The sequence below is a fragment of the Salvelinus fontinalis genome, chromosome 33 (assembly GCF_029448725.1).
Source record: "Salvelinus fontinalis isolate EN_2023a chromosome 33, ASM2944872v1, whole genome shotgun sequence".
NCBI classification, from domain to species: Eukaryota; Metazoa; Chordata; class Actinopteri; order Salmoniformes; family Salmonidae; genus Salvelinus; species Salvelinus fontinalis.
In genome coordinates this window covers 22,548,343-22,564,903 of record NC_074697.1, presented here as the reverse complement: position 1 = coordinate 22,564,903, position 16,561 = coordinate 22,548,343, and the positions used below count along the sequence as shown (strand labels likewise).

General features: G+C 40.2%; 1 protein-coding gene across 3 annotated transcripts; it reads left to right on the top strand.

Moving 5' to 3' along the window:
• The first annotated feature begins 3,054 nt into the window (after window positions 1-3,054).
• Window positions 3,055-7,697, top strand: LOC129831826 (glutamine amidotransferase-like class 1 domain-containing protein 3, mitochondrial). Of its 3 annotated transcripts, none has more exons than XM_055895316.1 (5): window positions 3,055-3,146; window positions 6,107-6,219; window positions 6,554-6,725; window positions 6,891-7,092; window positions 7,205-7,697. In XM_055895316.1, the coding sequence occupies exons 2-5, from the start codon at window positions 6,112-6,114 to the stop codon at window positions 7,395-7,397; spliced, it is 675 nt and encodes a 224-aa protein (XP_055751291.1). In that variant the 5' UTR covers window positions 3,055-3,146; window positions 6,107-6,111; the 3' UTR covers window positions 7,398-7,697. The 3 variants fall into 3 exon arrangements, with proteins under 3 accessions (XP_055751291.1, XP_055751292.1, XP_055751293.1); XM_055895317.1 differs by lacking the exon at window positions 3,055-3,146 and adding an exon at window positions 3,673-3,778; XM_055895318.1 differs by lacking the exon at window positions 3,055-3,146 and adding an exon at window positions 4,062-4,426.
• The last annotated feature ends 8,864 nt before the right edge of the window (window positions 7,698-16,561 follow it).

Genomic DNA, 16,561 nt, shown 5'->3' with positions numbered 1-16,561 from the left:
ATTGACTGCTTTTGCGAGTCCCCAGTATAGCTCCTAGCCCTAAATTAGTCTACTGGAATTATTTGCTGTTTGGTTATTGATTCAAAAAAATCTCCTGCTTAATGCGGCAACCCTGGAGCAGGCTCAACTCTCCCGGCTGCCAGAAATGCCAGAAATTGTCCATCTCTTACTTAAACAATGCGGATTAACCAGAAAGCTCAGTTTTAGGTTAACTGCAATTCTTAAAAGTTTTGTTGTTTTCAACAAACAACTTTAGAGCAAGCTCAACTTTCCAAATGCCCAGTTTACTTTCCCCAGGCAATTGGACAACTCTTAAGGTCCCTGCTTCAACTAGATTCAGTAGTTTTACCTAGTTACCATCAGGAGAAAAATAAATCGTCCACTGTGGTGCCACCTCTGCTCACATCTTTCATTAAGCCATTTTGAGAAAGAACCAAATAAAATAATAAGCCAATTAATTAATCGCCACATTCATTAATCTATAATAAATATAATATCGTTGCTGTCTGATGAAAACCTCTTATTTCCAAAACAGAGACTTTACAGGAAAGCAACTTCTCACAGACATTGAAGAAGAGTGGGACAACATTCCACAGACCACAATCAACAGCCTGATCAACTCTATGCAAAGGAGATGTGTGGCGCTGCATGAGGCAAATGTTGGTCACACCATATACTGATTGGTTATCTGATCCACGCCTCTACCTGTTTTTTAAGGTATCTGTGACCAACAGGTACATAAAGTATCTGTATTCCCAGTCATGTGAAATCCATAAATTAGGGCGTAATGAATTGATTCAAATTGACTGATTTCCTTATATGAACTGTAACTCAGTAAAATCTTTTAAATTGTTGCATGTTGAGTTTATATTTATGTTCAGTGTATGTTTTCTAAAAACTTCCAGAGAGGCCATGAGTAAAGGCAAACCTTGTTAAATGCCCAGTGGAGTCAAAATTCCGTATCATATAAAATATTGTATCATATAGTACAACAGCTGATCAATTCAGCTGTTATTGAACCCTTGGGGCCAATATACCACGGCTAAGGGAGTGCCTGGATATAGCCCTTTGCGGGGTATATTGGCAATATAGCACAAACCGCCGAGATGCCTTATTGCTTTTATATACTGGTTATAATAAAAATGTATGTTTTGTCATACACGTAGCATATTCTTTTAATAAATTTACAAAAATGTAAATTGGCAAAAATGGAGTTCATCAGACATTGACGATATAAACCTTCATAAAAATATGTGTGATCATAATATTTTATGATCACACATAGTGTTGTAACTTGACATGATCAGTCAGAAATCAGAATTTTCACATAGACCTACCGCTGGAGATCCCAAGGATGCCCACAAAGTTGTAGCCTGATGTTGGTCATGCATTGAATAAGCCGAAATGTCAAAGCTAGCCACGTCCTTCTTATCTATGTCAAAATGCTGAAGATCTGAAATGGACACCTTTTTTGTTATTGTCTTTTAAAGGGGCAATCTGCGATCCACCTCACTCTCAGAAAAATAGGTAGTACTGCTAGGTTATACACTGTCAAATGTAACAAATAACTACATTTTAAAAATAAATAAATATTTTAACATGTTTAAAATAATAATTATATTTTACATTTTAGTCATTGAGCAGATGCTCTTATCCAGAGCGACTTACAGTAAGTGCATTCATCTCAAGATTGCTAGGTGAGAAAACCACATATCACAGGACATGAACAACAATGGATATATAGCGTTTTGCAAAAAAAAAATTATAAATGTCATACACATCTAAAATCTATGTGATGGCAAATGTGAAAAGAGTAATATTTTAGACACGCATGAAGGTACTCATAAGCAATCATTTCTGACAAGAAAAACACAAATGTGAAAAGTTGGTGGATATAGCTTTTTGGAAATAAACTCTTCAATTGCAAACAAACACTGTAGGCTATAGCATCAAAACATGGTCAAAACTATACGTTTTACATAATGGATGATCAGTCCTTGCATTAATAGTTCTGTCAATTAATTTGAGCATGGTTACATTTATTTCAGCCCCATCCTGCAGCTGTTTACCAAAACCGAGGCAGGGTGTACACTTTGTTATTGTTTTAACTAGAGATTGCCCATTTGAACAGAGAGATGAAACTCATAATGCACCTTGTCTTGGTCATTTATGTATCACAGTTCCACTTCATGGTCATGGAAAGGTAGTCTAACGTGAGACAGATGCACCCTATAACATGTCATAGGTTGCACAGAAGGAAGCATGGCATTGACTCTGTGTGGTTGATGTTGTTACAATTTGAAATTCACCTGTGAGAAACACACACACACACACACACACATAGTTTGATAATAAGGCCTGAAGAGCACTGGCCCATCGGGCAAGTCAGCAGTATTTGTTGGTTGTCCAAATATTAGAGTCACTTGCCCGAAAAAGTGAAACTAGTTGTTGGAACGCAGAAATTGCATCATAACTTGTCTGTCTTTAATCAAACAACAGCAAGGAAACAGAAAAATCTAATTTAATGGCCTGCTACATTGTATGCATAACGTTTGCAGAGTGTGAGACATGCCTACACATTTCAAAGAAACCTGGTTGTGGTTTGCATGCTGCTTGCCCTGACCAAAAGTTGTGCTTCCAGTGTAGCAGGTAAGACAATGTTCTGATTTTGTGACTCCCCAATGCACAAGGTGCACCTGTGTAATGATCATGCAGTTTAATCAACTTCTTGATATGCCACAGCTGTCAGGTGGATGGATTATCTTGGCAAAGGATAAATGCTCACTAACAGGGATGTAAACACATCTATGCACAACATTTGAGAGAAATAAGCTTTTTGTGTGTATGGAATATTTCTGGGATATTTTATTTCAGCTCATGAAAAATGGGACCAACACTTTACATGTTACGTTTATATTTTTGTTCAGTATACAGTGTCTTCATCAATATTGACACACTGACACCATCCATCCAGTGTCTGATTCTGAGAGATTTAGAAAAAGAGCAAACAGAGAGGGCAGTAAGTTTCCCTTTTCCCTCCCAGCGTCACTCGTCTCCAGTCCCCGCCTCCATGGGAGGGGCCACAGAAGGAGGATATTAACGCAGTAGCGTTCAGAGCGAATAGGAAGACCTACTATTGTAACAAGGTGAGAATAACGTTGTCGATCAATTAATACTGCATCTATGTAGCCTAAGTAAACAGTTTAGCATTAATGTTGTATTTAGAGTTTAATGTAACACAATAGCTGTGGATATGTGATGACTGGTTCACATCTAACAGCCGATACTGTTTTAGGCAGTTTTAAGACGCATCTCGGCTGTTGGAGGTAGTAAAATTCCACATGTTAATTAGATAAAGACTTGCAACGAGACGGAAAGGCTACGTTTTACCAAAATAACAGTGCGCTTTCTGTGTTCTTGGTCTTATTTTTGCTGCAGTTTTTTTACAAAAAAAAGTGTGGTACATTTTTTTATTTAACTTGGCAAGTCAGTTAAGAACATTCTTATCTTGGCTAGCAGTTAGGCTAGCTTGCTGATACTTGGTCTGTTTCTGGTGCATGTATTTCATGATTATCGTTTGCTACGACACCTGGCTACAACAGTGGCAACTTTGTTTCATAACGTTTAACCCAAAGGCCGGCAGAAGGCGATATTGAGTCGTGTAATTTTTACCATCCAAACGCATTGTATGCAACCGTCAATACATTAGTATCCCTTGTGGACCGGCTCGTACCGAGAGGCTTCGATTTCCTCATTACTTTTATTTAATGCAGAGGGGGTGGGTATGCGTACTTTCCTTATGAAACACCATTTTCCACCACTATGCTAATCCCAGATGGTGCGTTCAGCCAATCGGGTTTAAACTCAGACTAGAGCTGTGTTAGTATACCCATACTAACATACTGTATACCCATACTAACATACTGTATACTATTAGTTCATTTTAGTATACTGTAAACGAACAGTATCCTTTCAGTTGAGTTTACTAGCTCTTTGACAGTCTACCGGAAGTCGTTTCTATGCAACATCTTGCCAGCTAGTTAGCATAACAACAAATTATTCGTTTTACATTTTACCACTTCAGGAGTGCCAGATTGCGCTCGTACATTCAGAGCGTTGTCAGATTGTCCGTTTGTAAATTCAGAGCGTTTGGCTCTCATGGCACACACTGGACGCTCCGGCCGAGGAGTAGGGTTGATTGAGCGTTGTATATAACGGCATTCACGCACCCAATCTAACGTTGGCTAGCTACTTCCAGACACGCATGAGACCACAGACCATTTTACTCGCCCTAGCAGAGTTGGGAAGGCAGTTTTCATGTTATCCGTTGGTGACTGCAACTGCTGCTGGCAACAATTTAGTAACGTTTTTTTGCTGACGTTTACTGACACTGCCCATATTCAACTGGTGTTGAGCGCTCGTAAATGTAATTATTCTGCGTTTATTTCGAGTGTGTTCTGAAATCGGAGTAACATTAGATAGCCAGCGCGAATTTACGAAAGCCCCTGAATGTCGATTGAGAACGCACAACCACTATACTATTTAGCTAAACTAAGAATGAGTCAATAGACGATGGGTAGTTAGCCTATAGTGAATATACTGGCAAGTTTGATGTATAAGTGGCCAACTAACGTTAGGTGGCTAGCTAACAACATAACGTTACCGGTACTATTGTAAAGCTATGCGGTTAGTAATTTGTTAGCTATGTTGTCCTTATCAGCCAACAACGTGTAAGGTAACTTATTTGAAAAGTCCTTACTTTATTACATTGCTCAACATTTTCATAAGTTTGTCATAATTCGTTAAAGCACTGAATTTGTATCGCTCTCTTTATACCTCTTCATATTTTCTTCAAATCTGAAAACTACGTGAAGCTATTTCCTTAAGAATTGCATTACAGGCCCTAAAGTACTGAAATAGTGTCCTCTGTGTGTATACTTCATGTTTTGGCGAATTTAGTACGACATCCGGGAACTTTTGGCATACTAACTATATTCATACTATGACCAATAAGCATACTATATACTCAAGCACATCACAAATAGTACGGTTAGTATGAGTATTCGAATACAGCTCAGGGGTTCCGTTTCTTTTAGCGTACTGCGTTAGCAACATCGCATTTGTGGAAACCAAGGCTGTTTTAAGGGCAGACCTGGTTGTAACTAGATATGTTCGAGTCGCATTGGAAAAGTTTAGCTTATCCTTAACCTAATTCTCCTAACCTGCTGCATAAATTGTCTTAGGCCTACAACAGGTTATCTGAACCGTGCTTTAGAATGATCAGTGACCCGATGCTTATCACATCATCTCTGTGGATTCTGTACTTTTCCTCCCTCCCTCCACACCTGGCTCTCTACCTGTATCAGGTATTGTTGACTAGAGGCATTGGTGTGTTGCCTGGTCACAGTCCTTTAGAGACTGATGTGATGATACTCAGGAGGCCAGTGTTTATCATTTGGCACTCGCTATAGGTTAAAGCGTTCTGCCCACACCCCTACAGAAAGGGGGTAATGCCATTGTGCTTTATTTTAGAAATGATCATGGCCCTGTTCCAACTTCTCCAAATCATACAGCATTATTAGTGTGTTTTTGCTACCATAAAAGGTGACTGGAGAGAATTTAAGGCGGGTTGTAGCCTCGCAATATGGACGTGTGTGTGTATCGTGTATGACAGTTTGCTAAATCCCAATTTGTTGCGCATGCAAATCCTAGAATCTTCACGTATACCAAAATTTAGTAAGCAATTTACTCTCCGTTGATAAATGAGCCCTCAGGCCTTTAAATGTTTGATAGATTTTGCTGCTGGGAAGTCATTCTCACATCATGCTCACCTGTCTTCGTTGTCCCAATTTGCACCCTATTTCCAATGTAGTGCACTACTATTAAACCAGGGCTCTGGTCAAAAGCAGTGCACTATATTGGGAATAGGGTGTCATTTGGGACACTTGTGTACCTTACCTGACGCATTACCCGACATGCCATGTGATGTGTATTGATGAGAGAACAATAGGTGTTTTGTGACGGGTACAATCTAGAATTCAGTTTAATCTAACTGCTTGTTGTGCATCACTGTCTCCGTACTGTAATTCTTGTCTGTCTTTTGCAGGAGTCATGGTGAAGTGCATAGCAATAGTTCTGTCAGGGTGTGGGGTCTACGATGGGACAGAGATCCACGAGGCGTCTGCTGTGCTGGTCCACCTCAGCAGGGCTGGAGCTAAGGTAAGGACTCTTTAACGTTTCCATGGGTAGTTCAAACTCAAGCTTCTCATGCTAACCTTCTGACTGTACAAGCCCAATCTATAGTCAGATTCCTGTGACAACTTCAGACATCCTCTAGTCTAGAAAGTGGTGCAGAGTTTGCATTGATGTGCATGTTGTTAATATGCCTCTGATTGCTCCTTTTACTGCTGTACTTTTAATCGTAGTCTCCCCCTGAGTGCTTGTCGTTGGGAATGCAGGTTCCAATCTCATTACCATGAACACTACTATGAAACTCCTTCTGGCCTGTACTGTAGATGTACAGTATTGACGGTCTAAACCCTCATCACCTCAGGTCCAGATGTTTGCCCCTGACGTGGATCAGATGCATGTGGTGAACCACTGCGAGGGGAAACCCACGGCGGAGAAACGCAACGTCCTGCAGGAGAGTGCTCGTATCGCCCGCGGTGACGTGTCAGATCTTACCAAACTGGACATCACCGCTTTCGACGCCCTCGTCATCCCAGGTAAGCATTACTCCTTAATTTATACCTTCATCATTATATACCTTCGTCACTATCATGCTTCCATTATCATCAGCATACAACCCTTACTCACCCTTTACCTTTCCAGGACCAGGGCTGGTTTCCACTGCTCTACACTGTGCTCAACCCAACTGTTGTGTCCTGCAGGTGGTTTTGGCGTGGCCAAGAACCTTTCTGACTGGGCTGTGAAGGGGAAGGAGTACACAGTTCAGCCCCAGGTAGAGAAGCTGATTAAGGGGTTCCACGAAGTAGGCAAGCCCCTGGCTATGTGCTGCATCTCCCCTGTCCTAGCTGCTAGGGCCCTGCCGGGATGTGAGATCACTGTGGGACAGGACAACGAGTGTGAGAGGTGGGTTAGTGTCAGTGGTGTGTGTGAGACCGTGTGTATACACTATGTCTCTGTTTGAATATAAGAGGTATGTGTTTTTAGCCCCTGCTGCTCTTCTCCCTCCCACCACTAGATGGCCCTATGCCCAGACGGCAACCACCATGACTGAGCTGGGCTGTAAACACGTGAATAAGAATGTGGGGGAGGTGCACGTCGACGTAAAGAACAAGCTGGTCACCACCTCTGCCTTCATGTGTAACGCTCCAATACACGAGGTGTTTGATGGGGTGGGTGTCATGGTTACAGAGCTGCTCAAACTGGCCTAAAGTCTGGGAATCAGAATGCTGATTTTGTTTTTGTCCCAAATGGCACTATTCCCTTGTTATAGTGCTTATGGGCCTTGATCAAAAGAAGTGCACTGTATAGGATGTCATTTAGGACTCTCACTTGGAATCATGTTTGTTGTTTTCCTGGAGACCATCCTGATCTGATTTTACTAGTGTCACTTACTGGATTGTTTAAAAAGCTGAAACGGACATCAGAAGCTACATGTTTCTGTTGCACCATATGTACTGTGATCTGTGCTACTATTTAAAATTGTAATAAAAGTGATGTAAAACAATAAATTCTGGAATGAATGATTTACCATTAGGGGTTCAAGCAGCGACGCCGGGTGAAACCCTATTTGTTGGTGTTTTATTATTTGGGGTTCAGCAGCGACGCTTGTGCATCCTTATTTCGATGCCTAACTACCACTGGTGTGTGTGGCCAAAGAGCTCTTCATGTCATCCAAATAATTTAAACTGCTGGCGTTAAATAAATGGCACTTGGACTGAAACCCATGCTATGGTCAGATTACATGCACACCAGCGGTGGGTTTGGCGTTGAAATAAGGATGCATGAGCAGAAAACAACCCCATGCCTACCGTAAAATATGGTGTTTGATCTTTGATGTGATGGGGATATTTTGCATCCACTGGAATCAGAAATTTCAAGACACATTTTAAACAACCTTTGTAGGTGTGCTATTTTATATGTTTCGCATTGTTTGTAACTTATTTTGTAGTTAATGTTGTTGCTACTGTCTCTTTATGACCAAAAATAGCTTCTGGGTATCAGAACAGCAACTTCACCTCGAACTAGACAATGATTTTTTTTATTTGAATCCAACGCAAAGGATATACTGCATCTCAGACCAGGCCCAAATCCTTGTCAATCGCGTGAAGAAAAGATGGAACTATAGCGGTCGGAGATCGGGATGCCTTGTGAGAATTTGTCAGCAAGAGTGTAACCCACCTTTACCGTCCATTCTATTGGTCAGCGTGCAATCACTGGATGATCTCCGTTCGATACTGTCCTAACAACGGGACATTAATAACTATATGTTTCATCGAGTCGTGGCTGAACGACGACACTGATAATATACAGTTGGCTGGGTTTTCCGTGCATCGGGAGGACAGAACATTTACATCTGGTAGGACGAGGGGTGGTGGTGTGTCTATTTTGTCAACAGCTGGTGCGCGATGTCTAATATTAAGGAAGTCTCGAGGTATTGCTCACCTGAGGTAGAGTACCTCATGATAAGCTGTAGACCAAACGATCTACCAAGAGTTCTCATCTATATATTTTGTAGCAGTCTTACAAACACAAACCGATGCTGGCACTAAGACCACACTCAACGCGCTGTATAAGGCCATAAGTAAACAAGAAAATCCTCATTGAGAGTTGGTGCTCCTAGTGGCTGGGGACTTTAATGCAGGCAAACTTAATTATGTTTGACTTCATTTCTACCAGCATGTCACATGTGCAACCAGAGGAGAAAAATAACTCTAGACCACCTTTACTCCACACACACAGATGCTTACAAAGATTTCCCTCGCCCTACATTTGGAAAATCTGAGCATAATTATATCCTCAATTACCAGTGACTCGCTCAATACGGAAGTGGTCAGATGATGGGGATTCCACGCTACAGGACTGGAATATGTTCCGGGATTCATCCAATGGTATTGAGTATACAACCTGAATCCTACTACACCGGCTCTGACACTCGTCGGATGTGACAGGGCTTGCAAACTAGACTGCAAAGGGAAACCCAGCCATTAATAACGTTCCACTCGTGAGGCCACTAGGACATTTGACTGCAGGAAAAGGCAAGAAATCTTAAAGCACTTGGGTTGCTGCATCTGAACATTAGTAGCTTATTTCCTAAACTGAATTACATAAAGATCTGGGCTATACAAACAAATTCGTACATTCTGGTATTGACAAACTTGGATCTCTAGTGACATTTTGGACAATATTAATATTGAAGGTTATGTGTTCAGAGCTGACAGACAGGGAAGAGGTGGTGGAGTGGCAATTTTTATAAGAAAAAATATTTATCTGTCTACTGAAATCCATGTCCCTTGTCAAAAAAATGTGAATTATCTTTAAGCCTTTGTGGAAAATGTATCCATAACTGTCGGCTAATCTTCGTGCATTTGAGGAGTTAACTAGTTGTCTTCTTTTACTAAATCAGAAGTTATTATCCTGGGTGACCTAAATTATGATTGGGAAATGTAGCCTTCAGACAATCTAAAAGACGTGTAATGATCTAAACCTCACCCAGCTGGTGACTATGCCTACACGGCCCAAACCTAAAGATCCTTCAAAGTTGACTCTCATTGATCTTATTCTAGTGAATACACCAGAGAAATATGTTTCTATTGGTGTCTCCACCCAAGATATTAGTGACCATTGCCCAGGTTGTGTTACAGATGTGAGAATACAAAAATGTAAGCCTGTGTCAACACTAAAATAAACTTTAAAAACGTCAGTGAACAGGCTTTTTTATTTTATCTTTATTTTAGTGACCTTGATTGTATTTAAACTATCCCTAAACCTGATTTAGCATTGAGCCTTTTTTCAGATGTCTTCAATACTATTGTCGACAATAAATAAGGGTTAAGGTTAGATCAAATGCCTGGAATTATCAGAAGTCATTCATAAAATATATGATACTTGGGTCAAGGCCAGGAACACCGGCTTAGGCCCAGACTGGCAAGCTTTTAAGCAACTGAGGAAGCATTGTGCAAGACAAATCAGAAAGGCTAAATCAGATGTTTGTATGTAACCACTATTTTGGATTGTAATGGGAACCCTGCTAAATTAGGGAAAACTGTCAAATCCCTTAAGGTTTCTACTTCCTCCTCCCTGCCACAACAAATTCATTCAGACATTGGCCTCATTACAGAAAAAAATGTAATCATTAAGCATTTATTCACCATTTTATTTCAGCTGGCTTTCTCTTTGAAATAACTTCTAACACAATTCACAATGATATTGGGTTGGATGCTAAATGATCAGACAAATGATAGTCAGAGCTTTTCTTTCAGGCTATTTACAGAAAAATAATTTCTGAATGCTTTGCTAGCAATAGACAACAAGAAATCCAAAGGGGCTGACCAATTGGATCCCGGTCTGCTTAAGTGTGGAACACCCATCAATGTTGGCTTAATAACCTTAGTAAATGTACAACTTTGCTCTTTTTTAATCTGAGAAATTCATTTTGAATGTTAACCATTAGGGTTTAGGCCTTGGCATAGCACTATTACAGCAACCACATTAGTTGTTAATTATCTAGGCAGTAATTTAAATAGACAAATGAAATGGACTTGTCAAAAGCTTTTAAAACTGTTGATCATGCTATTTTATTGAATAAATTGTCCTCGATAGGCCTGAGCTTTGACACCTGTTCATGGTTTAATGATTATCTTAGTGACCGAACTCAGACCATCGTGATTGATGGGGTTAAGTCTGCATTTCTTGATGTACATAAATGTGTACAACGGGTCAATTTTGGGACCTGTTCTCTTCACTATTTAAATAAACATTATTGGTCAGTCTGTTAAAAATTAATCTATATGTGGATGATACTATTATGTACAGTTGAAGTCGGAAGTTTACATACACCTTAGCCAAATACATTTAAACTCAGTTTTTAACAATTCTTGACATTTAATCCTAGTAAAAATTCCCTGTCTTAGGTCAGTGATGATCACCACTTCATTTTAAGAATGTGAAATGTCAGAATAATAGTAGAGAGAATTATTTATTTCAGCTTTTATTTCTGTAATCACATTCCCAGTGGGTCAGAAGTTTACATACTATTTGGTAGCATTACCTTTAAATTGTTTAATTTGGGTCAAACGTTTCAGGTAGCCTTCCACAAGCTTCCCACAATAAATTGGGTGAATTTTGGCCCATTCCTCCTGACAGAGCTGGTGTAACTGAGTCAGGTTTGTAAGCCTCCTTGCTCGCACATGTTTTTTCAGTTCTGCCCACAAATTTTCTATAGGATTGAGGTCAGGGCTTTGTGATGGCCACTCCAATACCTTGACTTTGTTGTCCTTAAGCCATTTCGCCACAACTTTGGAAGTATGCTTGGTATCATTGTCCATTTGGAAGACCCATTTGCGACCAAGCTTTAACTTCTTGACTGATGTCTTGATATGTTGCTTCAATATATCCACATAATTTTCCCTCCTCGTGATGCCATCTATTCTGTGAAGTGCACCAGTCCCTCCTGCAGCAAAGCACCACCACAACATGATGCTGCCATGATGCTGGTGTTCTTCGGCTTGCAAGCCTCCCCCTTTTTCCTCCAAACGTAGCGATGGTCATTATGCCCAAACAGTTCTATTTTTGTTTCATCAGACCAGAGGACATTTCTCCAATAAGTACGATCTTTGTCCCCATGTGCAGTTTCAAACCGTAGTCTGACTTTTTAATGGCGGTTTTGGAGCAGTGGCTCGTTTCTTGCTGAGCTGCCTTTCAGGTTATGTCGATATAGGACTCGTTTTACTGTAGATATAGATACTTTGTACCTGTTTCTTCCAACATCTTCACAAGGTCCTTTGCTGTTGTTCTGGGATTGATTTGCACTTTCGCACCAAAGTACGTTCATCTCTAGGAAACAGAACGCGTCTCCTTCCTGAGTGGTATGATGGCTGCGTGGTCCCATGGTGTTTATACTTGCGTACAGATGAACGTGGTACCTTCAGGCGTTTGGAAATTGCTCCCAAGGATGAACCAGACTTGTGGAGGTCTACTTTTTTTTTTTTGAGGGCTTGGCTGATTTCTTTGGATTTTCCCATGATGTCAAGCAAAGAAGCAATGAGTTTGAAGGTAGGCCTTGAAATACATCAACAGGTACACCACCAATTGACTCAAATGATGTCAATTAGCCTATCAGAAGCTTCTAAAGCCATGACATAATTTTCTGGAATTTTCCAAGCTGTTTTAGGCACAGTCAACTTAGTATATGTAAACATCTGACCCACTGGAATTGTGATACAGTGAATTAATCTGTCTAATCAATTCTTGGAAAAATCACGTGTGTCATGCACAAAGTAGATGTCCTAACCAACTTGCCAGAACTATAGTTTGTTAAAACAAGAAATGTGTAGAGTGGTTTAAAAACGAGTTTTAATGACTCAAACCTAAGTGTATGTAAACTTCCGACTTCAACTGTATGCTATTAACCCGACTGTTGATCTGGCTGTGTCAAAACTACAGTTAGATTTGATAGCTATGCAGGAATCCCTTGCTGATTTAAATCTTGTGCTTAATACAGGCAATACTCTCATAAGAATGTTTCAGATGAACTACATGTTCTCTCATTAGATGGTGCTCCAATCAAACGTGTTCCCATATATAAATACTTACGCACATGGATTGGTATGGATTTGACGTTTATAAAACATAGATAGATATCCTACCAACGGGACATTAAAACTGCAATATCTTATCTTTCACCGAGTCGTGGCTGAACAACGAAATTAATAACATACAGCTGGTGGGTTATACACTGTGTCGGCAGGACAGAACAGCAGCTTCTGGTAAGACGGGGTGGCGGTCTATCTATGTTTGTAGACAACAACTGGTGCACGATATCTAAGGAAGTCTCGAGGTATCAGTCTCCCCCTCAGGAGACTGAAAAGATTTGGCATGGGTCCTCAGATCCTGAAAAGGTTCTACAGCTGCACCATCGAGAGCATTCTGACGGGTTGCATCACTGCCTGGTATGGCAACTGCTCGGCTTCCGACGGCAATGCACTACAGAGGGTAGTGCGTACAGCCCAGTACATCACTTGGGCCAAGCTTCCTGCCATCCAGGTCCTCTATACCAGGAGGTGTCAGAGGAAGGCCCTATAAATTGTCAAAGACTCCAGCCACCCTAGTCATAGACTGTTCACTCTGCAACCGCACGGGAAGCGGTACCAGAGCGCCAAGTCTAGGTCCAAGAGGCTTCTAAACAGCTTCTACCCCTTAGCCATAAGACTGCTGAACATATAGTCAAATGGCTACCCAGACTATATGCATTGCCCCCCCCCCCCCTCCTCTTTAACACTTCTGCTACTCTGTTGTTATCTATGCATAGTGTGGCAGATGAATCAGAATTAGTTGGGTAACATAGATAAATAAGATGTTTTATTTACATAATATGCTTATGTGAGATACTTGTCATTAGAATGTATCCCTTTGGACTATACTGTTGGCAGTTGCACTTTTCCTTTCTCAGCTAGGGCTCAGTCACTTGGGGCCCAGAGAGGGGAGAGGTCAGGCTTGTCTTTTACATGTCTCTGGTAATATGCAGAATATCAGAAAGGGAGGAGTACAGAATGGAACATTGTCTTCATATGTGAATGTATCTGTTAAACCATGTGAAGGGATGGTGTGATTAAGGGGGAACCAATTATCTCTTGGCTCCACAATGTCTGTGTGCAAGTCACTCCCCCCAGTGAGCTTGTCCAGGATTGGGGAGAAGAGGGGGTTTACTTGAGATGGGGGTATATAGAGATGACAATTGAGTTATGCCTTGGATGAGTACCACTATGAAGTACCAGGAACAAGATTAGAACCTTCTTTTAGAGACCAAACTGAGCGATAATTTATAGCGAATGCAATCTGGCTAAGGGAAACTCCTTTCTCAAGTAAAAGGCCCTTTGTGAAGAGTTCCTAAGATCTGTGGTTCGTCATGTAAGTTGAGAGGGGTGTATCTTTGCTATAAAAGATCTCAGTTGCCATTATGTTGGGACTCTCAACAATTCATTATAGATAGTGAATTGTTGAAAGTCACAGGGCTATGGTAAAGCTCATATTATTAAATATGAAGTTTAAGTATAACTCTGACTGGTGTGTGGTTTGTAACTCTCCTCATACAGGAAATTGCCACGACATTAGTCACTTTAATAACTCTACCTACATATTACCTCAATTACCTGACTAACCGGCGCCCCGCACATTGACCGGTACCCCCTGTATATGGCCTCGCTATTGTTATTTTACTGCTGCTCTTTAATTATTTGTTACTTTTATTTGTTACTTTTTTTGGTATTTTTCTTAAAACTGCATTGTTGGTTACGGGATTGTAAGTAAGCACCTGTTGTATTCGGCGCATGTGACAAATAAAATATGATTTGATTTGTTGAGCTGGTTAAGAAGCTAAGATTTAAAGTTGGCTTTCTACAGAAACATATCATGCCTGACTAAGCAGTAGGAAGCAGATTATTCAGTCATTTTTATCTGTTCTTGATTGTGGCGATATTATTTATCAAAGTGCAGCTCCTCTTAAACCTTTAGATGCCATTTACCATAGTGCTCTTTGTTTTGTTACCTGTAACAGTTTTGATCCTCATCACTGCATCCTGTATCTTAAGGTTGTCTGGACTTTGTTAAAGACCTGTAGATCTCTACATTACTCCCTTTTTGTTTACAAGGACCTACTTCATAAACTTCTGTCTTGCCTAACTTTGCTGTTGAAGTATAGACACCTGAGTTGCCTAACCCGTTCACAGGATTGGTTAACTCTTGAGGTTCCTAAGGTCTCCACGAGCTAGGTAAATCTGCTTTTAGTTTTAATGTACCTTATTACTGGAACAAGATTCAAAATACATTTAATCTTGATGTTCTGGTGTCATTCGGGTAATTTAAAGCATTGATTAGGGACTTATTTGTGGGGGAATATCACTGTTTTTTTGTGATATGTGATGTTGAATTTGTGCTTCCCATGACGGGGTTTTTGCATTTTAATATGTATATATATTTTGTGTATATTTATGCAGTATCATGCAGGGCAAATTTGAAAAGAAACCTAGATCTCAATATGTCTTCCCTGTTAAAATAAAGGTTAAATAAAATCTGCAACCCATGATAGTTGTTGCATCTTGAAACTACTTGCATGTGTGGTGCGCATTTTAGATTGGTGTTTTCCAACAAATTGCATTTTGGAACATTTGCATGTAGGCCTATACTACCGTTCAAAAGTTACACTACTGTTCAAAAGTTTGGGGTCACTTAGGAATGTCCTTGTTTTTGAAAGAAAATACAATTTTTTGTCCATTAAAATAACATAAAATTGATTAGAAATACAGTGTAGACATTGTTAATGTTATAAATGACTCTTGTAGCTGGAAACGGCAGATTTTTAATGGAATATCTACATAGGTGTACAGAGGCCCATTATCAGCAACCGTCACTCCTGTGTTCCAATGGCACGTTGTGTTAGCTAATCCAAGTTGATCATTTTAAAAAGATAATTGATCATTAGAAAACCTTTTTGCAATTATGTTAGCACAGCTGAAAACTGTTGTCCTGATTAAAGAAACAATAAAACTGGCCTTCTTTAGACTAGTTGAGTATCTGGAGCATCAGCATTTGTGGGTTTCGATTACAGGCTCAAAATGGCCAGAAACAAATAACTTTCTCCTGAAACTTGTCAGTCTATTCTTGTTCTGAGAAATGAAGGCTATTCCATGCGAGAAATTGCCAAGAAACTGAAGATCTCGTACAACGCTGTGTACTACTCCCTTCACAGAACAGCGCAAACTGGCTCTAACCAGAATAGAAAGAGGAGTGGGAGGCCCCGGTGCACAGCTGAGCAAGAAGACAAGTACATTAGAGAGTCTAGCTTGAGAAACAGACTTATCAGAAGTCCTCAACTGGCAGCTTCATTAAATATTACCCGCAAAACACCAGTCTCAACGTCAACAGTGAAGAGGCGACACCGGGATGCTGGCCTTCTAGGCAGAGTTCCTCTGTCCAGTGTCTGAGTTCTTTTGCCCATCTTAACATTTTCTTTTTATTGGCCAGTCTGAGAGATGTCTTTTTCTTTGCAACTCTGCTTACTTACCTACTGATTAGAAGGTCCTGTGTAGATTGTATTTTCAACCAGTAACTATCAGAAAATAACACTGATCAAATGTTTTCACACTTTTACAGCGTTAGTTTCATCAGCTGTTGTACAATATGCTACAAAACACTGGAAAACAGAAATCTGACTGCACTGGGCCTTTAATGGAATGCACTTTATCAATGATTTAATGTTGTAATACAACTCCATATAATAGACTATATCATGCATTTTACACATTTTAAGCAAATACAGAAATTTGAGCAAATAATAATGCAATATAAAATATGACATAGTCCAAAATGTTTTGTTGAC